Source organism: Phacochoerus africanus, chromosome 11 (genome assembly GCF_016906955.1).
Source record: "Phacochoerus africanus isolate WHEZ1 chromosome 11, ROS_Pafr_v1, whole genome shotgun sequence".
In the NCBI taxonomy this organism is placed as follows: domain Eukaryota; kingdom Metazoa; phylum Chordata; class Mammalia; order Artiodactyla; family Suidae; genus Phacochoerus; species Phacochoerus africanus.
In genome coordinates, this window is record NC_062554.1 from 101742709 (window position 1) to 101770111 (window position 27403).

At 38.7% G+C, this 27403-nt stretch overlaps 1 protein-coding gene across 1 annotated transcript in view; it reads right to left on the bottom strand.

Moving 5' to 3' along the window:
• RSBN1L (round spermatid basic protein 1 like) overlaps positions 1–24822 on the bottom strand; it is a 67296-nt gene extending 42474 nt beyond the window's left edge. The window contains exon 1 of the mRNA XM_047752000.1: positions 24252–24822. Within this exon, the coding sequence (XP_047607956.1) occupies positions 24252–24822 (571 nt within the window). The remainder of the gene's footprint in view (positions 1–24251) is intronic.
• Between the last annotated feature and the right edge of the window lie 2581 nt (positions 24823–27403).

The following is a 27403-nucleotide window of genomic DNA, read 5'->3' on the forward strand; positions in this document are numbered from 1 at the left end:
TACCCTTGGCACATGGCATTTGCCGGACCAGGGATTGAATCCTAACTACAGCTGTGACCTAGCAGCTGCTATAACAATGATGGATACTTCAACTCACTATGCCGGCTGGGGATCGAAACCATGCTTCCACAGTGACCTGAACTGATGCACTTGGATTCCTAAACCACTGCGCCACAGCAGGAACTCTTTAAACAGTTAATTCTTAAAAAAAAATAAATCCATGTATTTAATAAACATTTTTAAACCTACACTCATTAATTAAAAAAAAATACAAATTCAAGTAAGATATGTCTACCTATTAAACTGACAGAGTGCTTTTTTTCAAGTGATCATACTCAAAGCAGATGAGCTAATGTTCAAGAAAACCAAAAGATGGACTCATTGACTTAATAAACATGCAATGCTGAATAAAATAAAAGGGTTAGGGATACAGAGGTGAATAAGCTAGATATGGTCCTCATCTGTTCATATATAATTTACTCTAAAATTCTAGAAAATATTAAAGCTGTTCTCATACTTCAGGTTAGTACACTACTCTTATTCTGTGATGTTTTAAAATCCTTAAAATCATGTTATAAGCTATCCTTTAGTCATAAAATGTCAGTCCAAATAGCCGGAGCTTAGACACATACACAAGTTAGTATTTCCTAAGTAAACATATATATTTTTTTTTTTTTGGTCACACCTGTAGCATGTGGAAGTTCCCGCACAAGGGATCAAACATGTCATAGCAGTGACCCACACCACATCAGCGACAACACCAGATCCTTAACCTGCTGAGCCACCATGGAACTCCCATTAAATGAGCCAGTTATATATCATTTAAAATCACAACCAGAGAAAATAGTCATCAGAGAGTTCCCATCCTGGCTCAGTGGAAATGAATCTGACCAGTATCCATGAGGATGCAGGTTTGATCCCTGACCTCGCTCAGTGACTTAAGGATCTGGTGTTGCCGTGAGCTGTGGTATAGGTTGAAGACGCAGCTCAGTTCCTGCAGTGCTGTGGCTTATGGCACAGGGTAGCAGCTGCAGCTCCAATTCAACCCTGGGAACTTCCATATGCTGCAGGTGCGGCCTTGAGGAAAAAGAAAGAAAGAAAGAAAATAGTCATCTGAAATGTCTCTGCATTTCTATCTCTAGTAAATCGTCCCTATTATTATTAACCTAAAAGGATTATTTCACTAAATATTATAACTCTTCAAAGTTTATTATAGTATAATATACATAAAGAAAAAAGCATGTAAGTAGATACCTCCATTTTAACAAAAATGAACAGCACCCCAAAACCCCTCTATGTTTTCAATCTTTATGCAGCATTCCTGAGGATAACCATGATCCTGACTTCTAACCAAATAGATTAAAATAACCAGAGAATTTTAATGGAATATAAAGAATATGATATGCTATAAACCTACAACAGTCACAAAATATTTTTCAAAATAAAATTAAAACTAGTTTTCCAGGAAATAAAACTATAATACAGTACGACCCAATTTTTTTTATTTTTATTTCCTTTATAGGGCCACACTCACGGCATATGGAGGTTCCCAGGCTAGGGGTCCAATTGGAGCTACAGCTGCGGGCCTACACCACAGCCACAGCAACACCAGATCCAAGCTGCGTCTGCGACCTACACCACAGCCCACGGCAATGGCAACGCCGGATCCTGAGTGAGGCCAGGGATCAAACCTGCAACCTCATGGTTCCTAGTCGGATTTGTTTCTGTTGCACCACAATGGGAACACCAGTGTGACCCAATTTTTATAGATTTTATATATTTATTTATAGACTTTATTTTCTTAGAGCAGTTTTAGGTTCACAGCAAAATAAAAGAGAAGGTGCCAGAGATTTGTCATATATACCTGCCTTAACACATTATATATATATATATATATATATATATTTTTTTTTTTTGTCTTTTTGCCTTTTCTAGGGCCACTCTCTCAGCATATGGAGGTTCCCAAGCTAGGGGTCTAATCAGAACTGTAGCCACTGGCCTACGCGAGAGACACAGCAATGTGGGATCTGAGCCGCGTCTTCGACCTACACCACAGCTCACGGCAACGTCGGATCATTAACCCACTGAGCAAGGGCAGGGACCGAACCCGCAACCTCATGGTTCCTAGTCGGATCCGTTAACTACTGTGCCATGTCAGGAACTCCACACATTATAATTTTTAAAAAAATTTACAACATACACACATTCAGAAAACAGACTAAGAGATAATAGTACAAATTATTAAAAGCCTTGACCCCCCCAAAAGCCATTATTTTTAAATGGCAAAAAGTTTCTAAGTTTTGTCAATAGAAGTATATTGGCTTTCTAATACAGGAAAAGGAGCCTTGAAATATGCCTTAAGTAGGATATTAAAAGTTCAAGCAAAAATAAGCTGAAGCTGTTAGGGTCATTATATAAAAAACATCTACAGAATCAAAAACAATGGCAGAGCCAAGACAATAATAGTGACTGACAAGGTAACTGCAGTTACCTCCTAAACATCTTTAAAGCAAAGGAAGCAAAAACAAATTAACTATATATACAAAGTGGAAAAGTATTTCTGTGGCACAACTGCTGTCCCAACATATACACCTGCCTCAGTCTTTCGACCTACCTTTCACCCTTCCTAGAATTTTTGGCTTCTTGGCAGAGCACATTCTTTTTCAAAATCTAACTTTAAATTCCTCCTTAAATTTTCTGTAATCGTGTTACAGATAATATAAAGATGCTATGTTACATGTTTACATGTTATAGCTATGAGAAAGTGGGAAGCCTTTAAGCTCTGAAGACCTAAGTTCATGGCTAAGTTCTGCAAAACCTTGCTAACAAACTTTCAGATCTCCAGTTTCAGTTTTAAAATGGAGCTTTATGTAAAGATTAAATAGGAAATATAAACAAAAACCTTTGTGGCTTGGCAGGTTATGAACACAACTAGTATCCATGTGGATGTGGGTTTGATCCCTGGCCTCACTCAGTGGGTTAAGGATCCAGTGTTGCTGTGAGCTGTGGTGTAGGTCACAGACGTGGTTCCGATCTGGTGTTGCTGTGGCACAGGCCAGCAGCAGCAGTCCTGATTTGACTCCTAGCCTGGGAACCTCCATATGCTGCAGGTATGGTCTTAAAAAGCAAATAAATAAACAAAAAATTTTAAAGCCATCAAACCCAATGTATTCTCAGCCCTTTCTCCTTGGTCCTTACTGCAACAGACATTATTGACCTCCTCACCAAAATTCTCCCTAAGTTTCACTGAAACTGCACTACCCTACCTGACTACTCAATCATTCACAATCTATCATCCAAAATCTGCACACTCCCCTAGGATCTATCCTAGGCATGTTTCTCTTGTATTTTTTTCTGTATTTCTTCTAAAACCACAATCCTAAGATTTAAACTATAACTTTAGGCAAATGAATTCCCAAACTAATCTCCCAACTCAACCCTTCTACTAAGCTCCACACCTTCATCTCCATAAGAAATGTATTTAAAACCAAAATTAACATCTTTCTCATATAAAAAAAGTTCATGCTCTCCTTTAGTCTCTATTTATTAACGGCACAATATCCTCCAACATTCACATTTTTAAAATTCTCAAAAACTTTTAAAATACTTTTCTTCTGTTTTCCCCTCACATTAAGTCACTTGCTCAGTTTAGTTTATTTTTCCATTAAAATATGTCTATCTTCCTTTCCCTTTCCATAACTACCACCATCACTGATTCATTAACTTTTGAAAGAAAGAGATCTTCCTACCTAGTGTTTCTCTTCACTAATCCAATAAACACAGTGACCAAAAAATATTCTGTGCAAGTATAGTTTATCATGTCACTTTCTTCTGCTTTAAGCAAACAAACCCTACCCAAAAGAGAAAATTCCTATAGTATGCCATTCAAGAATCTTTATAGTCAAGACTCATTTTATCTTTTAATAATTTCATCTACTACTCAACCATATGTGTATATATATATACAAGATTCCAGATTGATTCATTGTTACTCAAATGTCTTACTCCAATATTTTTGCTAATACTATTTAGTTGGAATGTCTCTGCCTATCAAAATTCTATACATCCTGCAAAATCTAGCTGAAATTCACCTTTCATTAAGCACTCCTAGAGCACTACAACTAAAAACGATCATTGCTTCTGTCTCTTATGATTTGAATTCTGATTGTGTAGCTGCTCTATCTGCTCTACTGGATTATAAAATCTTGTAGTTATCATATCTTATTCATCTTTGTTATCTTCTACAGAACCTAAAATAGTGTTTTGAGAAATTTCCATTGTGGCTCAGCAGGCCGTAACCAGACTAGGATGCAGGTTCAATCCCTGGCCTCGCTCAGTGGGTTAAGGATTCGGTGTTGCCATGAGCTGTGGTGTAGATCACAGACGCGGCTCAATCTGGCATTGCTGCAGCTGTGGTGTAGGCTGGCAGCTATAGCTCCAATTCAACCTATAGCCTTCAAATTTCCAAATGCTGTAGTCATGGCCCTGAAAAGCAAAAAAAATAAAAATAAAAAAATAAAAAATTTTAAAAATAAAATAGTATTTTGCATACAAATGATGTTCAATAGAGTGAAGTTTCCAGGGACAAAAGGAAAAAACAGTTAAACAAAAACAAATTACTAATGACAAGCATCTAAAGGGTCAGCAGTCACAGAAGACCAAAAAAAGGGGTCAATATGCATAAAATGTGGAAACGATGAGTAACATATGGAGTGATGCCCACACTGCAGCTAATTTTCTTTCCAATTAAATTACAAATACTCTAATAGCAAGAAATATAAAGTTTTCTTCTTTGTATCTCCCCTACAGTGCCAAGCATATGCAGCCAGTAAACGCTTGCTGAATCCACTTAAGAAAGACAGAAGTAGAGGACAAATTAGAGAAATCATGATATAAGAAAGTACATAAATTCTTTTATAAGACTCTAGAAATAAACAGGATACATGGTGGAGATATAACAAGAGAAGAGTAACGTAATAGTGGAGTGGGCCAGTTGTCAGAAAAGTTTCCAAAGAATTTGTTTTTTCATACAAACAACCTAGAGATCTCACCCACTATCCTCATTTTACAGAGGAAAAAAATTAGTGCCCAGATCATTTAAACGATCTTCCCAGGAATAGATACTAAGTGGCAGAACTAGGACAACTCCTAGCCAGGTCCCCTTGTTTCTAGTTAAAACCTCTTACACCATACATTAGGAAAGAAAACCAATAAACACAAAGAGAATTATTTGAATCACAAATGTTTTACGGTATTTAAAATAAGAGATAGTTTCTATCTTATGACCTACACATATAAGCACTACTTCTAGTTCTTCCGCGCCAAGTCTTCCCCAGTTGTATGACAGGGGAAGGAATAATATATAAACAGGCCACAAAAACTTGGGAGGAAAAGAAAACCCTTCTTTCCTAATTAAGGGTTGGCTAAGATCTGACAGGCATGAAGCAGATGGTACTTAAAACACCTGATTTCTCTAGAGTTACTTACCCGTTCATTGAACTGTCCTTATGGACCTAACTGTAAAAAGTGATACATTAAGAACCCTGAGATTTGAAAGACTTGTGCAGACCCAATCTACTGAGAATACAAAGACTTGCGAAATGCTCAACTGAGGAAGAACTGTGGAGCTTCGGCTGCTTGAACTTCCTATAATCATCAGGGGCTATACTAACTGATCTCTGAAGACTCCTAGTATTCCTTGATTCTGTTTCTTTCTTTCTTTCTTTCTTTCTTTTATAAAGGAGAAATTTTTAGTACAATGACTCAGACAGTAACATTTTATGTTTTGTGGAATAATGCAAAAAAGTTTCTGCCTGAAAGTACTATGAGGAAGTTCAAACTGTACAATTCTTACCTCTCTTACCATTCAGGAATAGGCAGGTTGCTTTAGCTAACATACTGGAGACACAAAGGAAAAAAGAAAAAACAGAATGTTGAAAATGGAACAGTTTAAGACAGCTGGGAATTAAGAAACTTTAAATGTACTGTAATACAGTAGTCTCCACTTATCCTGGGTGGTTATGTTCCAAAATCCCAGGTGGATGCCTGAAATCAAAAATAGTATTGAACCTTATAGATATCATGTTTTTCTTACACATACATACATACCTATAATAAAGTTTAATTTATACACTAGACACAGCAAGAGAACATTTGAATTGCCAGAATCACTACTCTTGTGCTTTGGGGCCATTATTAGGTAAAATAAGGGTTACTTGAGCACAAGCACTGTGATGCTGCAACAGTAGATCTGGTAACTGAGATGGCTGCTAAGTGACTAATAGACAGGTAAATGTATGCAGTGGACAAAGGCATGATTCATTACCTCAGAGGGATGGAGCAGGATGGTGTAAGATTCTATCATGCTACTCAGAATGGTGCACAGTTTAAAATTTATGAATTATTTATTTCTGAAATTTCCCATTTAATCGTTTCAAACAGTGGCTGAGCATAAGGAAACAAAAATGCAGAATATAAAATCCTGGATAGGGTGGTCTACTATATAGTGGAAATAGCTCAGGCTTTGCAGTTAGACATATTTTAAGTTCAAATTTCAGCTCTACCACTAATACAAAACAAGCTACTCAACTGTGTTGTGCCCTAGCACTCTTATCTGTTAAAGATAAACAGCATCTTTTAGATTTTTTTTTTACAAGAATTTGGAATTTCTACTGTGGCGCAGCAGGTTAAGGATCTGGCATTGTATCTAAGATGCCACGGGTTCGATCCACAGCCAGACTCAGTGGGTTAAAGTTCCAGCATTGCCACAGCTGTACAGGTTGCAACTGCAGCATAGAGTTCCTGGCCTGGGAATGCTACATGCCACAAGTGTGGCCAAAAAAGAGGAAAAGAAAGAATTAAAGGCAACATATGCATTATTTTCAACTCTATGCCCAGTATTTTAAAGGCATTTAATACATGTAGCTATTGTTATTAAATACAAATAGTAGAATTTTATTAGGAAAGCATCTAATAAAATGCAGAGTTGCAAAACAGTACAGCAATAGTAGTTCCAAGAACACCAAAAGAAAAGTAATAGGTATATATGTATTTATTTTTGTTTTCCTATCAAATGCCAAGCCAGGAATAAGATGGAAAAGTAACCTCTCCCACCGTAACTCAGGTTTTCCCTATTGACCTAGCAGGAAAAATTTACTTCTAAAGTTGAAGTACAATTACTTCTTTTTTCCTTTTTTTTTTTTTTTAGTATATCGTAAAACCAAGATATGGGGTAATGAGATATTTTACTTGGTATCTAGGTTAAGAATTAAATCACTCTAATCAATGATTTTTTTTTTTTCTTTTTTCTTTCTAGGGCTGTACCGCAGCATTTGGAAGTTCCCAGGCTCGGGATCAAATCGGAGCTACAGCCACCAGCCACAGCTGCAGCAATGCAGGAGCTGAGCATCTTCTGCAACCTACACCACAGCTCACTGCAATGCCGGATCACTGACCCAATGAGCAAGGCCAGGAATTGAACCCACATCCTCATGGATACTAGTCAGATTCGTTTCCACAATGGGAACTCGCTAATCACTGAATCTTATACTGCAGCTGTCATATAAAGTGTGACATACAAAACCTGGGTCATTCTAGACCTCTTAGTCAACATTATACAGTTACATTATTTAATTAGAAATATACTCTATAATCCAAATAGTAAACCATACAGTTCTTTCTGGTTAATATAAGAACATAATGTGAGAACAACTGCTCTTGTTATATACCCCTAATTATAGTTTTCATACAACCAATTAAGGTTCTAAATTTTTAAAAGTTAGGTATTTAGCTAATACTACTAGATAACTAACTCTCCCATAGGTGCTTTATCTATTTCAATTCAATGTAGAATATGCTCTAAATAAAATTTTACCAAACAAATAGAACTATTAAGGCCCTTATAAGTGTACAAGGAGGAACTGTTTCAGACTTCCAAAGATAGGTGAGAAGAAGCCTTGCCATTTCCACCCAGGTATCTTGGAATCCTGAACTGTCGTGTAAGAAATCCTACTACCCTGAAGAGGAGATCATGTGAAATGGCGCTGAGACAACAGGAGAGAGAGGGACCCAGCAAAGCACCTCCTCATCCGTGACAGGGCAACAGGTACGTGAGTAAGGTCATTTTGGATCCCAGACAAGACTAGGCACCAACTGAACACCACTAAGCAACTCTAGTTGGCCCCACATGAAGCAAAATTACCTTCTAGGTACATCATCAGACACAATAAAATGGTTATTGTTTTAAGCCACCAAGGTTTAGGTTAGTATTTATTTAGTATTAATAAGTATTTATGGAGTTCCCGTCGTGGCTCAGTGGTTAACGAATCCAACTAGGAACCAGGAGGTTGCGGGTTCGACCCCGGCCTTGCTCAGTGGGTTAAGGATCTGGCATTGCCGTGAGCTGTGGTGTAGGTCACAGATGAGGCTCGGATCCCGCGTTGCTGTGGCTCTGGCGTAGGCCGACGGCTACAGCTCTGATTGGACCCCTAGCCTGGGAACCTCCATATGCTGCGGGAGCAGCCCTAGAAAAGGCAACAAGACCAAAAAAAAAAAAAAGAAGAGAAAAAAAAAGTATTTATTATTAAGTACATGCAAAAAAACCCAAAAGCTTTCTTATATACCAGTAATAATCTGGAAAAAACCTCCCCAAAATAAAACTCGTAATCTATCAATAAATTTTATGAAGATATAAAAGAATAAAACAGGTTAAGACATACATGTATCTTTTAAGTAAAAAGATAATTCTGCAACAACTACAATTTGTCATTAATTTAATCAGTATAGTTAGTTCCTATCTCCCTGGGATGGGGAGGAGGGGGTACTTCACAAAATAATTCTCAAGTTACTCAAAAAGGAAAAATAAGAGTAAAGAAACCTTGATACCAATCTCACATACTAAAATTTTCAGAATGCATCACAGACCAAAGAGTATCTAAAAGAAAACAGAAGAGAAAACCTGTACGAACTTGAATTAGGCCAACTCCCTTAGTTAAGACACAAAAAGCATCAACTACATAAAAGAAATAAATTATAAAATGGACCTCATCAATATTTCAATTTTTTGTGTGAAAAAGTGTGAAGGACAATATTAAGAAAATAAAAAGCCACAGAACTGGAGAATACATTTGCCAAAATATGTATCTCATTAGAAACTTGTTCACAGAATATAAAGAGAACTTTCACAATTTAATAACAAAAAACACCCAATAATAGTTTAAACAGACACTGCACCAAAAAAAAGAGGTAGCAATGGAAAATACAAAAAGATGTTCAACATCATTAGTCACTAGGGAATTGCAAGTTAAAAGCACAATAAAATATTACTATGTATCCATTAAGATGGCTAAAATTTAGCAAACTGACAGTAGCAAAGAGCTAGTGGGAATGAAAAATGGTACAGCCACTTTAGAAAAGTGAGTTTCTTATGACATTAAACATGCATTTAGCATAAAATGCAACAATTCTACTTCTAGGTATTTACTTAAGAGAAATGACCTCAAGATTTGTATGTGGAGTTCCCATCCTGGGATAGAGGAAATGAATCTGACTAGGAACAATGAGGTGGCTGTACCCCTAGCCTGGGAACCTCCATATGCCAAGGGTGCAGCCATAAAAAGCGGAAAACAAAAAACAAACAAACAAAAAAACCACCAAAAAGTTAGAGAGTTCACTTACATGACATTCTGGAAAAGTCAAAACTATTGGGACTTTTATAAAACAGATACTAGCTCAGTGGTTAACGAATCCGACTAGGAACCAGGAGGTTGCGGGTTTGATCCCTGGACTTGCTCAGTGGGTTAAGGATCCGGCATTGCTGTGGTGTAGGTCACCTTGGATCCCACGTTGCTGTGTCTCTGGTGCAGGCTGGCAGCCGTAGCTCCAATTTGACCCCTAGCCTGGGAGCCTCCATATGCTGCGGGAGTGACCCTAGAAAAAAGACAAAAAGACAAAACAAAACAAAAAAACAGATCACCCCAGACTGGAAGTAGTAGGAGTTCACTGAGTAGCAAGAGGGAACTTTTTGACTTTAGCGGTTTACGATAAAAGCTCCCATGCCACATCTGTGTGGAAAGGAGAAACTATTCAATAAATGGTATTAAAAACCAATTATTAAAACAAAATTAATTATAATTCCTAATTTTATGTCTAAATAAATTCCAAATAGAACAAATATTTCATTTACAATATTTTTAGACTTTGTAAACAAGCTCAGATTAAAAATATAAAATACTCTTTGTAAAATGTAGTAAAAAGTTTATTTTTGAGATTAGAATATATAAAATAGCAATTCTGAAAACTCAGGATTGGTCAAACACACTTAAAATAGTATTATACACATGGTTCATTTTCTTTCTAGATCTCATGTCATTAATACCTGCCTCCTGTGCTTACTTGACAATTGCCCATTGTCTGTGAGCTGTTGGTTAACTTCTCATCCCATTATCCCTTTCTGCTGTTTTCATGCTGGAAGTACCTGCTAAAATTTTCCTAATCAACAATCAGACATCTCTTTTGAGCAGGCAAAAAGGACTACAATGTAGTACAACTCATTCATTTCCCAAAGTTATCGAGTACCTAGAGAATGAAGGTCTGACCTGAAACAATCACAGCCACAGATTCCAGAGAGCTTACAGCCTAAAGAAGACAACTAAACATGATTAAAATGAAGTTCAGCAAGTCAGGATAGAAGTACAAAGTGATCTGAGAAAAGACAGCAAGGAGACTTAATCTAGTCCAGGGAGTAGCAAAGGCCTTCCTTTCAAGTTGAGTCCTAAAAAATAAGCAAGCTTGGTGTAGCAGAAAAGTGAAACTGGGGATGGAAGGATAATGGATGGAGAAAGTTCTAAACAACAAGCACTGAGGAGAAACTGAATAGCTAAACAAGGCTATGATCATCTAGAACCTCAGAGGATATTTTAAGGAATTTGAACATCATCTCCTAAACAGAATATGATCAAACAAGCACTTAGATTTCAAGCACATACTTAGGCTGTAGAATGAAGATTGCATTGAAAGATCCTATGTGAAGTAGAGAGCCCAATAAAGTAGTTACACAGTAACTTTAGGCCAGAGAGAATTAGGCTAGAGAGAATTAGCCTTGAACAGAAAAAAGGAAAGCCAGGTAGCTGTGGGAGTTAACTGGTAATTGAGTGGTTAGGTTTTGCAACTTGGTCTGGGAACTAAGATACCACAATAAGCTGCTGTACTCCATAACCAAAAACAAATAAATTAAAAATTTTAAAAGTAGATAGATATAAAAGACAGTTGTTAGGAGAAGTAAAAAGATTTGGCTACAGTCTTGGTAAAGTACAGAATCCAGTTTTCGAGCTTGAGTACTGAGATAAGGAACATACCTACATAGCAAGACAAATTAAGCAAGGAAGATGAGTTTTGAACATATTACTCTTACAGTTCAATAGAACATCTAATAGTGCTTATGTCAAAGAGGCAATTAAATACAAAGATCTAAAACTCTGGACTAAGCTAAGATTTGAGGATTGCTAATAACAGACAACAGAAAACTAACAGGGTAACAAAGCCAGGAAGATTACTGTCAAAAGGCCTCAATTACACCAAATGCTAAAATAGCATCAGGAGAGATATAGAAAATGGGAAAGGAGGCCAAAGAGAGAAGGACAAAGAGAATATAAATTGTTAAACTGTTGACCAGGGTAAAGGAAAACGGACCATGCATAATCATGGGGTTTTTAGAGACCTTTTAAAGGCTGTAAACAGGAAGTTCCCGTCGTGTCCCAGCAGAAACAAATCTGACCAGTAACCAGGAGGATCCAGACTTGATCACTGGCCTTGCTCAGTGGATTAAGGATCCGGCGTTGCCATGAGTCTGGAGTTGCTGTGGCTGTGGCATAAGCCTGCAGCTACAGCTCCAATTTGACCCCTAGCCTGGGAATTCTATATGCTGCAGGTGCAGCCCTAAAAAGCAATAAATAAATAAATAAATAAATAAATAAATAAATAAATAAAAGCTGTAAACAGCTGAAGGATCTGAGATTTGCTCCTCATAGAAAAAGCCCTCCACACACACGCTAATAACTAAACAGAATCTCCTACACACAACACATTTTAAAAACAACCCATGGACTTACTACTAATTTGAGTTGCATCTGATAACAGAACTCTAATAAGCTACTTGCCTGCATCTAAAATTCAAATCCATCTTTTTGAACCAGTTCTCCTACAGGCCTACCCACATTCAGAATATATATAGACGCTTATTCTCTCTATCTGAAACCATAACATAACATATAAATTCGTCTTTCTTGCTATATATTTGAAAACCATGATGCCGTATCATATCTTCTCTCTAGAAATCTTTTCCTTTTCATGGCCAGGAGTACCAACTGTTTTGTCACTAATATCACTTCATTTTTCTATTACAGTAGTTTCTAATACCCAATCTATAATTTTTTCAGCCAATGTATCCTATACAATACTACCAAATTAATATTCCTAAAATTCCAATTTGAATACACTATCACTGAAAAACTGCATTGCTGTTGCCCATGAAATGAAGTCTGAATTCTTTTTTTTTACACTTTTTAATTAAAGTATAGTTGATTTACAATGCCATGCCAATTTCTGTTGCACAGCAAAATGACTCGGTCATATATATACACATACATTCCTTTTCTTATATTATCTTCCATCATGGTCTATCCCAAAAGACTGGATATAGTTCCTTGTGCTATACAGTAGAATGAAGTCTGAATTCCTAATCCTGAGAAATAGAAGGCAGATTGTGCTAGACTTTCAAATGCCAAGCAGTCTTATCTCCCAACTTTGCACAAAACCATCAATCCCAGCCAAATGGTTCTTTTCACACAGCACTGAACATGCCATGCATACTCCTATCTCTACAATTCTGACCACACCATCCCTCCTGACTAACAAGCCTATCTCTACCATCTCCATTTATATAAGTCCTAATTTTCCATCAAAGCCCAGTTCATTTATTTGACAAACTATCTCACAATGCATGGTGCCAATTCTGGCTGAAGGAAATTTAAACACACTAACACAGTTTTGCACAGAGCACTGAAGTCAAACTGTCTAAAGATTTGAAACCTAAACTTACTACTTACTTTATATCCTTCAGCAAGTTAAATTATTCTGAGCTTCTGTAAAGCACTTACAAAAGGCTAATATCTAAACTTTCCAGAACCTGTGAAAATTCAGTAAAAGTCCATATAAAGTGCTGAGTAAAGTACTATAAATGTTAACCCTTACTGTTGGTGTTGTTATTGTTTCTGTCCTCAAGAAGCTTATATTCTAACTCAAATTGCACCTAAGTACTCAATGCACAGTTTGCAGCCCATCTCAAAAAAGCCTGAAACAAGAAGGTGTTACTATATATAGCACAGGGAACCATATGGAATCTCCTGGGATAGACCATGATGGGAAAGAATATTAAAAAAGAATGTACGTATAAGTACATCACTTTGCTGTACAGCCAAAATTGGCACCACAACTATACTTTAGAACAGAACTTACTGGTTCTGGTATTTTCATTATCCTCAAAGGAGAAAACTAAAAAATGGTGACTATTTATTCCCCTAAAATATAAAGTTCATCAGTGATTCAGCCAGAAAATAAACCCAGGGCATCTACGTTCCAGAATATCATTCTACATGTCAAACTCTGAAAGTAGCTCTCAATTAACTCATATTTAAAGAAAATGTATATACCCTTCCCATAAATAAGCTAACAAGTAGCTACTTAAATCTGCAACACAAAGAAGACTGATAAAATTAATTTCTTAGGAGGTCTGGTTGTGGCTCAGTGGAAACAAACCTGCCCAGCATCCATGTGGATACAGGTTCAACCCTTGGCCTTGCTCAGCATATTAAGGATCCAGTATTGCCTTAAGCTATGGTGTGCCTGGCAAGCCGTGGCTCAGATCTGGTATCGATGTGGCTGTGGTGTAGGCTAGCAGCTGCAACTCCAATTCAACCCCTACCTTGGGAACTTCCATATACCACAGGAATGGCCCTAAAAAAAAGTGGGGAAGGATTTCCTTAATTTAAAAGTACTTTTTATTTTCTTCTAATCAATGAGAGGCAAGGCAAAGGTCATAAAATGATTAAAACGATGCCTGCTCTAATGGAATTAATATAATCTAATTAAATGGAAATTCATACAGGTATATAGTTAATTTACATTAGCCAACAGAGGACATTATGGAACAGAGATCACAATTTTGAAATATACATAATATTTAACACACTATATTAATGTATATTTACTATGACAAAAAATTGATAGGCATTTTTAATATTTTATAGTATTTACTTTAGTAGCCCAAATCAAAAGATTACAAAATTTAATACAGATATGAGTAGCAATTTATTTTTAATTTCCTACTCCCCAAAACTAATTCATTTTTTATTTAGAAATAGTTTGGCATATTTTTTTCATCTTTTTTAGCTGCACCTGCAGCATATGGCAGTCCATGGGCCAAAGATCCAATCCAAACACATCTGCCACCTATACCACAGCTGCAGCAAGGCCTGCAGCAATGCAGGATCCTTAACCCACCAGGATGGTGACTGAACTGCCTCAGACAAGCCAAATCATTAACCCACTGCACCACAGTGGAAACTCCTAAGAACAGTTTGGTATCATTTTAACCCCCAATGAAATGTCTTACTCAGGCAGGGATCATTAAATAATACTAAAGTCATCGGGTAAAAAATGTTTGTTTGGAAATTAGGTATTCACAAAGTATCACTCCCAGGTCATAAACTAAATACATGTTGAAAAATAAACTGTTAAGATGTTAACAATAGTCACCTCAACCAAGTGATCAAATTTAGCATGATGATTAACGGCACAAACTGAATATTATATGTCTTGTGACAGGATAAATATGAAGCACATGTATGAAATAGTCTTACCAGAACTATTTAATCTGAACTTAAGCCTTTATACCTAACTTCTAGTTTATAAGAAATATGAAAGATCAAGTTAAATTCCCTCATAATAAAACTTTTATTTAAAGTCATGAATATAGAAAAATCTGTAAGATAACAGTTAATTGAAACTACTACTTTCAAAAAGTCATATTGGAAAAGAAAAAGGACAGTTCTATGTCAAAAGAAAGCTAAACAGGGAGCTCCCTTCATGGCTCAGAGGTTAATGAACCCGACTAGGATCCATGAGGATGAGGGTTCGATCCCCGGCCTTGATCAATGTTAAGGATCTAGTGTTGCCGTGAGCTGTGGTGTAGGTTGAAGAAGTGGCTTGGATCCTGAATTGCTGTGGCTGAGCTGCTGTCCAGCAGCTGTAGCTCCCATTCAACCCCTAGCCTGAGAACTTCCATGCCTCAGGCGTGGTCCTAAAAAGCAAAAAAAAAAAAAAAAAAAAAAAAGGAAAAAAGAAAAGAAAGAAAACTAAACAGATATAATGTGTTTCAGGACAGTGAGGGAATGGGGGGAATTACAACAATCCGTATATGAAATGGCTATGTGACTAGTTTCTTAAGTGTTCTATTAACATGATTTTGTGGTTACTTTTAGGAAATCAAGACTGAAATATTTACAAATGAAGTGTCACAATGTCTACAATTTACTTTCAAATGATTCAGTGCAGGTACATGACAAAACATTAATCGCTGTTGAACCTAGAAGGAAAACCTACACATGATCATCATATTATTCTTTCAACTTTTCTGTGCCCTTAAAAACTTTTATAATAAAATTTTAGGAAAAAGAATAATTTGGAAAACAAAGGTCACCTTTACTTTTCTCCTCTTGTTTATCACAATCTTAAGGGAAAAAATTAAGTTAACTTTAGCACTGTGTAGTTAGGCTCAGAGCCTAGCAAAGATGAGGCTGATCCAAATTCTTTACACATTAGCTATGCAACTCTGAGCAAACTAGGAAAAACTCAAGAGTGTTAATCTAAAAATATTAAGATATGAAGTTCCTGTCGTGGCACAGCAGAAGTGAGTCCGACTGGGAGGCGTGGGGTTGCGGGTTCAATCCCTGTGCTCCCTCAGTGGGTTAAGGATCTGGCACTGCCACAAGGTGTGGCATAGGTCGCCGACGCCTATGCAGCTCGGATTTGGCGTTGCTGTGGCTGTGGCATTGGCTGGCGGCTACAGCTCCGATTAGACCCCTAGCCTGGGAACCTCCACATGCCTTGGGTGCAGCCCTAAGAAGATAAAAAGACAAAAAAAAAAAAAATTAAGATAACACCATGGCAACAGCAAGCACTCAATAAATGCCTTTTCTTTCTCTTACCAAACCCCAAATTTTATTTCCTATGCTGATGTGGCCGAATGCACACTGATTTTACAAGTATATGCTTTAATTAGTTGTTAAGAAGTTTGTCAGCTTAATTTAGATTATTTACTTTTCTGATTCTAAGAGTCAATCTAACCCTTGGGCAATGCTTGTGGGAATGTAAAACCATGCAGTACAACCACTACAGAAAACAGTTAAGGAAAAACAACAGCATGGTAGCTCCTCAAAAAATTAAAAATAAAATTACTATATGATCCAGCAATTCTACTTCTGAGTATATACCCAAAAGAATTGAAAGCAGGGACTCAGATATTTATCTGTACAGGCATGTTCATAGCAGCATTATTCACAATAGCCCAAAGGTGGAAGAACCTAAGTGTCCATGAAAGGATGAATAAATAAACAAAATGTGGTACATACATATAGTGGAACATCATTCAGCCTTAAAAAGGAAATTCCCAACACATGCAGCAAAATGGATGAACCTTGAAGACATTACATTAAATGAAACAAGCCTGTACCCAAAGGACAAATATTTTATGATTCCACTCACATAAAGAACTTAAATTCTACTCAAATTCATAGAGAAAGCAGAATGGTGGCAGGCTAGGGTTGGGGTAGGGAGTGGGGGAGAAAAAGGGGCGTTATTCTTTAATGAGTATGGAGTTTCAGTTTGGGAAAATGAAAAAAGCTCTGAAGATGGACAGTGGTGACAGTTGCATAACAATGTGAATGTACTTAATGCCAGTAAACTATATACTTATCGTTTATGATATTTTGGGAAGGGATGAGAATTGCAATCTTTAAAGTTTACCAATATACACACATATTGGTGAAATTTTATAAGCATTATTATGTAATAAAAAAATTTCAATCCTAGCTATTTGGGGGTGAAATGATATATGTTTTAATATGCTATAAAATACTAGAGCCAAAAACAAAAAAGGAGGGAAAATAAAACATGAATTGTAAAATGTTGATAATTAGGTGATGTTTAAAGTGATAAAAAATTAATTTGGTTGTTAAGAATGTACTTTTATCATTAATTCTCCTTAAGCTCTCTCTTTCTCACAAACACACAAAGATTTTATAAAAGCCACAATATTTCATCAGAATTCTTTTTACTCTAACAGTAGTGTCATTATTTTTTCAACATCGTATTTTAAGAAGCTCATCTGTAATTTGAAAGTCTAATTCACTGAGGATGGTGAAAAACTAGTAACATTTACTATAGTAACTTAAAACTTCTGAAATACAAACTTTAACAAGCTACTTTGGCTCATTCTCACACCAAAAATTCTCAGAAACCAGGATACCAATGGGAAAACTATACAGGTTATACCTACCCATGAATTTAGTAAAACTAAAAGTCTCCAATGTGTTATACAGGAAGGAAGGGTTAGGAACTAATATCCCTATGAATGCCTGAAACAGGCCAGGTTCATGTAACTCTAACAATCATGCTATGAAAAAGGTATCTCTATAATAACAGATGAGTATGAATAAAAAAAATTATACTTTCACCAATGCCTCACAAATAGGAACAAATCAAACTAAGGCTAAGATTTAATATCTCTTCTTGAAAAACATACCCCAACAATAAGGAGGAAAAAAAAATAGAAAAAGGGAGAAGTGAAATGTTGATATGAAAACAAGGAGACTAAGTGAAAATTATAAACCGAATTGTGAGACTTGCAGCTTTCCTTCCCCACCAAGCACTAGAACCCTGCCATCTAAACACATTACTTCTGCCAGTCATCTCTCTCCATTATTTCACTTATGCAGACAGACAGAAAAATGAAGGACCAGTATCTAAAGAAACTGAAAACCTTCCTACCTACCACTTAAAGAAAAGAAATAAGGATAAAAACTTGGGAGTTCATTAGTCACTAAGCCATGCTCATGCATGCCCAGTGAGCTTTCAATTAGCTTTGCAACATTCTCTTGAATATTAAGAAACTGCTGAGAGTCACACAGCCCTGAAGAAAGCCTTCAACAAAAAGAAAGAAAACAAAACAAAGAGAAAAAAAAGTTAGAGGAACCAAAAACAATGCAAGGCTCAGAAGAAAATGTCAAAGAAACTATAATAATATCCTTGAAGACAACGTAGAAGATACTACACCCATGAAAAAGCAACAAGACGCTACAATACAGAATTAGAGAAGAGCTTACAGTTTTTCATTTTGTTTTGGGATTTTTTTTTTCTTTTTTTAGGCCCACACATGCGGCATATGGATGATCCCAGGCTAGGGGTCAAATGGGAGCTGCGTCTGCGACCTACCTACACGGCAATGCAGGATCTTTAACCTGCTTGAATGAGGCCAGGGATCAAACCTGATCATGGATACTAGCTGCATTTGTTACTGCTGAGCCATGACAGGGAACTCCGTTTTTTGTTTTGTGGTTTTTTTTTTTTTAAGATAGCTGAGGGGGAGTTCCTGTTGTGGCTCAGTGCATTATAGAACCCAACTAGTATCCATGAGGATGTGGGTTTGATCCCTGGCCTCACTCAGCTGGTTAAGGATGTGGTGTTGTCATACCTGTGGCACAAGTTGCAGATGTGGCTTGGATCTGGCTGTGGCATAGGCTGGCAGCTGCAGCTCCCATTTAACCCCCAGCCTGGGAACTTCCATATACCACAGGTGCAGCCCTTAAAAAAAAAAAAAGTTAGCTGAGGGAGCTCGATGGTGGCTCAGTGGGTTAAGGATCTGCATTGTCTCTGCTGTGGCTCTGGTCACTGCTATGGCCCAGGTTTAATCCCTAGCCCTGGAACTTCTGCATGTTTTGAGTGTAGCCAAAAAAATAAAAAAATAAAAACAAACAAATAAAGATAGCTGAAATTTTATTTTATTTTATTTATTTATTTATTTATTTTTTGTCTTTTTTTTTGTCTTTTTGTTGTTGTTGTTGTTGTTGTTGTTGCCATTTCTTGGGCTGCTCCTGCGGCATATGGAGGTTCCCAGGCTAGGGGTTGAATCGGAGCTGTAGCCACCGGCCTACGCCAGAGCCACAGCAACGCGGGATCCGAGCCACGTCTGCAACCTACACCACAGCTCACGGCAACGCCGGATCGTCAACCCACTGAGCAAGGGCAGGGACCAAACCCGCAACCTCATGGTTCCTAGTCGGATTCGTTAACCACTGCGCCACGACGGGAACTCCCAAATTTTAAAATTCAGTGAAGCAGCTGAAATATCCCAGATGGACCAATAGAACAAAAGACAGCTTTTTGGTGATCAAATTTCTCAGCATCAACATTAGACTCCAAGGCAGTAAGAGAACACCTCCAAACTTTTGAGGGAAAATGATTTCCAACACAAATATCTGTCAAGATCCTGATAAGCAAGCGTAAGGGTAAAAATAAAAACTCCCAAAATATATTTCCCATGCACTCTTTAACAGTAATAGTAGAGAAACCAAAGAATAAACCAAAAAGAAGGCATGAGATTCAGGAAAAAGGAACTCAACAAAAGTGAAAAAAATTCCCAGAATGTCCCAAGATGACATCTTTGCAGTAGACCTAAACAGAACACAATCCAGAAGAAAGCAGGCAGGATAGTTACAGAAGAGATACTTCGGGAATAAATGGAACTGGTAAATTTATTTGACAGATTTGACCATGTGGAAAACTGTACTGAGAAGCATTTTATAGAGCTGCTGAAAGGTATAGAAAGATTTTTGCCAGACAAAACTAAGCAAATGAAAAAAAAAAAAAAGCCATGAAAAACAAAAGATTACACAAGAAAATGAAATCACAGTAAACTACTATCTCAGCAATGACAAATATTTGGCCAGAATGATGAAAACTCTCAACGTGAACTTAACCTAAAACTGTAAAGCAGTGGAGTTACCATCATGGCTCAGTAGAACAAAGCTGACAAATATGACTACAATCCATGAGAATGCAGGTTCAATCCCTGGCCTCACTCAGTGGGTTAAGGATCTGGCGTTGCTGTGAGCTGTGGTGTAGGTCGCAGATGAGGCTTGGATCTGGCGTTGCTGTGGCTGTGGCATAGGCCAGAGACTACAGCTTCGATTTGACCCCTAGCCTAGGAACCTCCATATGCCACAGGTATGGCCCTAAAAAGACAAAAAAAAAAAAAAATTGTGGAATAGCAATATTTGAAAGATGGAGAAAAGTCTAAAGTTTGCAAAGTCTTTGAACATCTCTTTAAAATCATTGACATTGACATATCTCAAACTATTCAATCCTAAGGAAAGCCTCTATTTTCATTAGAGCTAAATTCTGCAACTACACTTTCAAGGCAAAAATTAGTGAAATGCTTTAGTTTTGCCTTGGGATATGTCACAGGGTCATTCTAAGGAAATAGCTAAATGCAAAGAAAAGCACAAACAAAAATTAGATTTACTTATACAAGTTTTATTGGTTACTGGAATTGGTCAAGGCAGCTTATTACCTAGTAATATGTCTGCACTATTGTTTGCTATAAGTCTAAATGCTGGATACTTTCAGCACATGCTCACTTCTAATTTCCACATTTATCACTTAATAATTTATTCAGTCTTATAGGAAAACAGGCTGTGAACCCTTCAGTAGATTACTTCTTTATGCACAAAAACTTGGTTATTTTATAGTTTTAAAAATCTAAAATGTTTTACACTTTTTCTGAGGAATAAATTTGACTTTTACTTGATGACTCAAGCAATCATGCAAATCAGTACTATGACTAGATGGCCTCTGAGGTTTTAGGTGTGCAAGGCATCAGCCCATACACTAAACAGGCCTGACTGATAATGCTTTTGTAATTCTCCTGTTCATTAATTTTAACTTTCAGATCTACTATCAATTATCCTTCCTCTACCTGGACTGACCCACCTTTTGAGAATTGTTATGGGGTTAAAAAACAAAACAAAACAAAAAAACCACCCTGTTCCTGACACAAATAACATTTACTAGGAGTTCCCGTCGTGACGCAGTGGTTAAGGAATCCGACTAGGAACCATGAGATTTAGGGTTCAGTCCCCGGCCTTGCTCAGTGGGTTAAGGACCCAGTGTTGTCGAGAGCTGTGGTATAGGTTGAAGACGTGGCTCGGATCCCGAGTTGCAGTGGCTCTGGCGTAGGCCAGCGGCTACAGCTCCGATTCGACCCCTAGCCTGGGAACCTACAGGTGCCATGGGAGCGGCCCTAGAAAAGGCAAAAAGACCAAAAACAAACAAACAAGCAAACAAATAAACACATTTACTAAATGCCCTGCCTTTCATACACACACTTTCATGTAATCCAAAAAACTTCTGTTAGAATGATAGCCAACGTAAAGTTTTAGCAGTTTTAACTAAAGACAAAAAAAAAAAAAAACTACTACAAATAATACATGAGGTTAATTGCATAATGAAGTCTGGGGGCTGGATCTTGTGGATGGTTTGGGGGAGTTGGTTTGTTTTTTGAGAGAAGGATCTATTTTCCTTGCTTTGGTGTCTTTAAGTTTCAGTTCTGATTAAGACTAGTCAATCAGTAAGTTATGGGATAATTGCGGGATCCAAAGAACTATCCAACTCAGAGCAACACCAAAAAGAGGTATGTACCTAAGACAAGAGACACCTGGTCATTCATTCACTAAGATTTTTCACAAAATGCCCAGAAATATGAGAAGTGCATTACAAATTAGAACTTTCATATTTGCAATTATATCTATGTTAAATGCATACACATAATTTTGCAACTTTAATAATTCTGTTGCTTAAAAATCTTCTTAGCTGAATAAAATAGAACCCTAATTAATTTAAATCTGAACTTTTAAAGGATATAAGTACGTCCCACATTAAAATGGAAAGACTTTCTTAGAGTTCCCTGGTGGCTCAGCGAGTTAAGGATTACTTGTCACTACTGTGGCTCGGGTTTGATCCCTGGAGGGGGAACTTCTGCATGCCAAAGGCTCAACCAAAAAAAAAGGGGGGGGGAAATATTTTCACCATTAAATTTACCATCAAGACACTGAAAATCAATTCTTCTCTTTGATTCTTAGTTTTTCCTCAATAAAAATATCAGCATGTCCATCAAAAGAAAGAAAAAAAAAATCTTAACATAGTGTCCCTACCTAGTCACTATTCAAAAAAGCTACTACATACATGAGGGAAAAACATCTTAATGTAAAAGCTATCATTGCTTATATTCAGGCTTAATGATGTAAGCTGTAGCCTTCAAAAGGAGGATTCTAAAAGTGATTTAAAAGACTAGAAACTTTATGGAGTTCCCATCATGGCTCAGCAGTTAACGAATGTGAGTAGCATCCGTGAGGATGCAGGTTCGATCCCCGGCCTTGTTCAGTGGGTAAGGATCTGGCATTGGCATGAGCTGTGATGTAGGTTGCAGTCGTGGCTCGGATCTTGTGTTGTTGTGGCTGTGGTGTAGGCCAGCAGCTACAGCTCCAATTTGACCCCTAGCCTGGGAAACTCCTTATGCCAAGGGTGAGATCCTAAAAAGCAAAAAAAAAAAAAAAAACTAGAAACTTTAACAGCCATTTCACTTTAAAAGCCATTTATGTGCTTCCATATTTTGGGTTAGAATTGTTAAAGATTGCTTATTTATTTTCAGCGATTCCTATACATCCATAATGTTATACCCACATTCACTTCCTCATTCAGAGAAATCAGAAGAGCAAACACACTTTACACATCACAAATAAGATTGATGTTATACGGCAAATGCAGACTTCCAGGCACTTTCAAAACAAAATTGCTTTAAAATACTAGCCAACTAAAATTCCCAACTAAAATAGTTAAATTCCATTCTCAAAACTACTTTCCTAGAAACAACACTCTTCGAAGTTGAGAGATCCTTTAACTGTGTGCAAGAGTACCTGACGGCTATGCTAATATGCCACTGAGGTAACACTGTTGCTACATACTATTGTGCAGCATCTTTAAAAACTGAGAAAACAGCCATTCTAATTCAAAGAGAGAATTGTTCATGCTCTAAACTATCATTAGATTAGCAACGCTAAAACTGCTTGACATGTCACTTTCCCTAAAACAAACAAAAATACTTTGACAATACTGTGTATCAACGGACATTACGTGCTTTAAGAGTGTGATCATATAAAGATCTAATTTTCAACCAGTCTCCATGTTGCACCACTGTCAAAACACTATATCAAAGAGCTAAATAGGTAGGACTGTTTTAAAGAAATACTTTCTGAAAATTATATGACTAGCCTACATTTTAAAAGAAAACTTCGTAGTCGTTTCTGAAAAGAACGCTTAAGAATCTCCCTTTCTCTGATGCTAAAACATTTTGCAGTCAAGTTCTTGGTCTGGCCGAAAAACGTCAATACTCCTGATTTTATCATTTGCTTCAGGGGGAAAAAAAAAAAAAAGAATATGGCTGAAAATTCTTTCTCAAGTGGTCCTATTTTAAACAGGACCACTCAAAACACCTAAGAATACGGAGTGGAGAGGAGGGTGGAGGGAGGGTACCTTGTGAAACAGCACACTCCCGGCCCTGCACACTACCTCATTTCCCTAATAGGAATGAAAACCTCAGGCCTCTGGTAGCTTCCAGCTGACGCCAAAGCTCTCCACACCCCTTTTTTTGACAGGATTTTCTGGCTTTGGAGGCTGTGTCACAAATATAAATTCTGTGATCACATCTAAACGGTCTAAAAGTCAAGCATCTTTTATAGGACCAAACCCTTCCCGATCCCGTTCTCTCCCATCTACCTCCGTGGCCAAACACACCTAGGCGGGTCCCCTAGATCGAATTCTACAATTCCTGCAGCGCACTAACTCGGAGGCAGAGACCATACAGAAAATGAGTTTCGGCCATTCGCCTCGCTGAGACCGAAATTACAGGCTCCACTTCCTGTCCCCAAGGGGACCGCAAAATCGCCTGCGGAGAACGGGACGCCTCCCGCCCCTCCAGGCTGGCGCACGCGGCCCCCGCGCTCCCCCTGCCCGGGCCCCACGGGCGCCAGCTGCTGGCGGGGACCTCGGGCGCCCTCCCCCCACCTCCCGGCACCGGCACCCACCTCGCTGCAGCGGCTTCATCTCCCCGTTCTCCTCGCGGGCGGCCCCGCCGGCCTCGCCCGCCCCTCCGAGGCCGTGCCTCCTCCTTTCCTTCTCTCGCTTTTCCTTGGGTCTGCGCGGCTTGGCGGTGGCCGAGGAGGCGGCGGCCGGCAGCAGGAGATGGTGAGGTTGAGCGTGCAGCAGCGTAGGAGGAACCAGCAGTTTGCGCGGCACGGGCTGAGACGAGGAAGCGGAGGCTGAGGAGGGGACAGCAGTGCCAGAGGAGAAAGAGAAATTGCTCCGAGAGGAGGATGGGGTAGGGACAGCAGACAGAGCGGCGAAGCTCCAAGAACCAGAGCTGCCATAGCTCTGAGGCGAAGGTGTCGCGGGCGACTGCAACAGCCTGCTGTTCCCGCCGCTGCTTCCTTCTCCGTTCAGCCTCCTCGGCGTTTTCTTTTCCTCAGTCCGGATCTTCTTGGCGGACAGAGGACCCGACGGGTCCCGAGGGGGGAGTTGCAGCTTGCCAAAAGGTTCTTTCTCCGAGACGGCGGTAGCGGCGGGGGCGCCGTGCGCTGTGCTCGGCGGTTCCGCCATTTTGCGCTCCTGTTGTATTTACTCTCCTTCGCTCCCGGGCGCGGGGCAGGGGCGGGCAATCCGCGAGAGGAGGGAAAGGGGCGGAGCGGCCGGGCTCTCTATTCGGCGAGCCACCCTGAGGGATCTCTCTAAGAACCAATCAAAGGAGCGAGTCTCGAGCCGCAGTGGGGAGTGGGGGGGGGGAATCGCCTTGCGTTCCCTTTTTGGAGTTCATCCGACCGCGGGGCGCGGCTAATGGCCCAGCGAGCAGTGAAGGGAGGGTCTTCCTGCCAGAACTCGGGTGCCCCGGGAGCGTCTGAGAACCCCAATTCCAGATCCCAAAACCTGCCCCGGCCAGGTCGCGGTCGTCTCTGCCTCGACGACTTTGTCGTGTACCACTTTCCCTTCTTTTTTCCCTGAAGTACCTTTGGCCCCTCCTCTGCCTGTTCCCGCTCAGAAGCCGAAATTCTGAGCCAACTCAACTCTGAGGAGAAAAATTTGCCTGAAATTAAATCCTTGCGTCTGTCAGGCAATAATCGATTGATGGCAGGAGCTAAAAAGCCACTTGTCTTGAGAAGTGGTGCAGTTGTGCTAAAATCGTCATCTCTAATGCTCTGAGGGAGGTAACTTCCTGAAGACCCAGAACTTTCTTGCGGATTGCTTACTACCAAGTTTGAAGGTAAGACTCTCCTGAAGAATTTTTTTTTAACTATTGCTATTGGACTCTTAAAAATTTAATTTTATTAGCATTATTGTAGCTAACATCCGCTGAGAAAAATTTATTGGCGGTACCTATAGATGTTTAAAAAGCAAGGATTTTTTAAAGTGTATTTTAGCGTTTCGTTAGCATTCTGTTCAATGTTTTGTAAGCCGTGTGCTTTGTAACTTAGAAGATGAGGAGTTTGAGGAGATGGTTACAGTCATTGCATCCAAAGTGAAGAACAGGATATTTACTCCAAGATCTTCAGGAGATCAAAAAGTCAAAGTAAAAATAGATGAAGTAAAATCAAGAGAAAAATCAAGTAAAATCTAAAATCACGAGATGACCAGTTCCTGTGGTGGCTCAGCGGAAATGAATCTGACTAGTATCCATAAGGATGCAGGTTTGATCCCTGGCCTTGCCCAGTGGGTTAAGGATCCAATGTTGCCATTAGCTGTTGATGTAGGTTGCAGACACGGCTTGGATCTGAGGTTGCTCTGGCATCTTTGATTTGAGCTGGGGACCTGGGAACCTCCATATGCCGCAGGTGCGGCCCTAAAAAGCCAAAAAAAAAAAAAAAGATGATCAGTTGGAGGAGAGTTTGAGTCTTCAAGAGAGCCCTAAATTGCATATAACTTTGTGGAAATCAATTGAAAGTAACTTTTCAGGATTACCAAGTCTGGAGACCTCATGAAGTTTGAATTTTTTTTTTATTTTCACTTTGGGGGGTTATGGGAGGTTGGCTTTTTAGAGTATTTTGGAGTCAAAATTTAATATTGGTTTGTAGACCTTTTTTTAGTTGTCTAGAATTTTTAGAGTAGTGAAAAGCATTTAGTGCACTTCCTTCAATGCATGACAATGAAAGCAACTGTAAACTTTATAGTTGGATTTGACTGGCAGTAGGTGTCTTCCTGAAAGGTGTCATTGGTAGAAGAATGGATAAAGAGTAGGGGAAGTCATCTGCTACTGACTAGCTTTGTACTCTCAGTAAGGGTGCCCTTTATCTATCAAAACTTTTGTTTTATTTGTTAAGTGAGTAAATTTGATTACATGATCACTGAGATCCCTTCTTTATTTAAGGAGATTTTCAGAGTTCCCTGGTGGCCCGTGGCTTAAGGATCCAGCGATGTCACTGCTGTGGCTCAGGTCACTGCTGTGGTGTGGGTTTCATCCATGGCCTGGGCATTCCCAAGTGCTGGAGGCACAAGGGTCACAGAGAGCTTTTCAAAAATCACACTGAAATCATTAGAATAAAAATAGCTTCTTAATTGTTAACCCTCCAGATACAGATAAGTGTCTCTTATATACAGTGACATAGAGCCTAGAAATTTACACCATTTATTCCCTCATCTCCCACAAAGAAGTCAGGAAAATCTGACTTTGAAAGGGCCTAGTTAAAGTGAACTCTCACCTGAATTGGTAACTTGTACTATACCTTTTTATACTGTTATTTGAACTTATCAGTTGAACCCTAACCCTAAATTTGTAGAGCTTGAGCAAGAGTGTGGCTGTGGAGGCTCACAGACCATGTGTCTGGTATTTAAGTTATAAATCAAGATAAAAAACTATTATTAAAAATATATTCTACTTGGGGAGTTACTGTTGTGGCTCAGTGGGTTAAGAACCCAACTAGTATCCATGAGGATGTAGGTATGATTCCTGTCCTTGTTAAGTGGGTTAAGGATCCAGCATTTCTGCCAGCTGTGGTGTAGGTTGCAGATGTGGCTTGGATCTGGCTGTGGCTTAGGCTGGCACCTGCAACTCCAATTTGAGCACTAGCCTGGGAACCTCCATATACCGTGAGTGTGGCCCTAAAAATAATATATATATTATTATCTGTCTCTTTCCCTCGCACACTCTCTCTCTCTTTCCCTTGCGTGTGTGTGTGTGTATATATATATA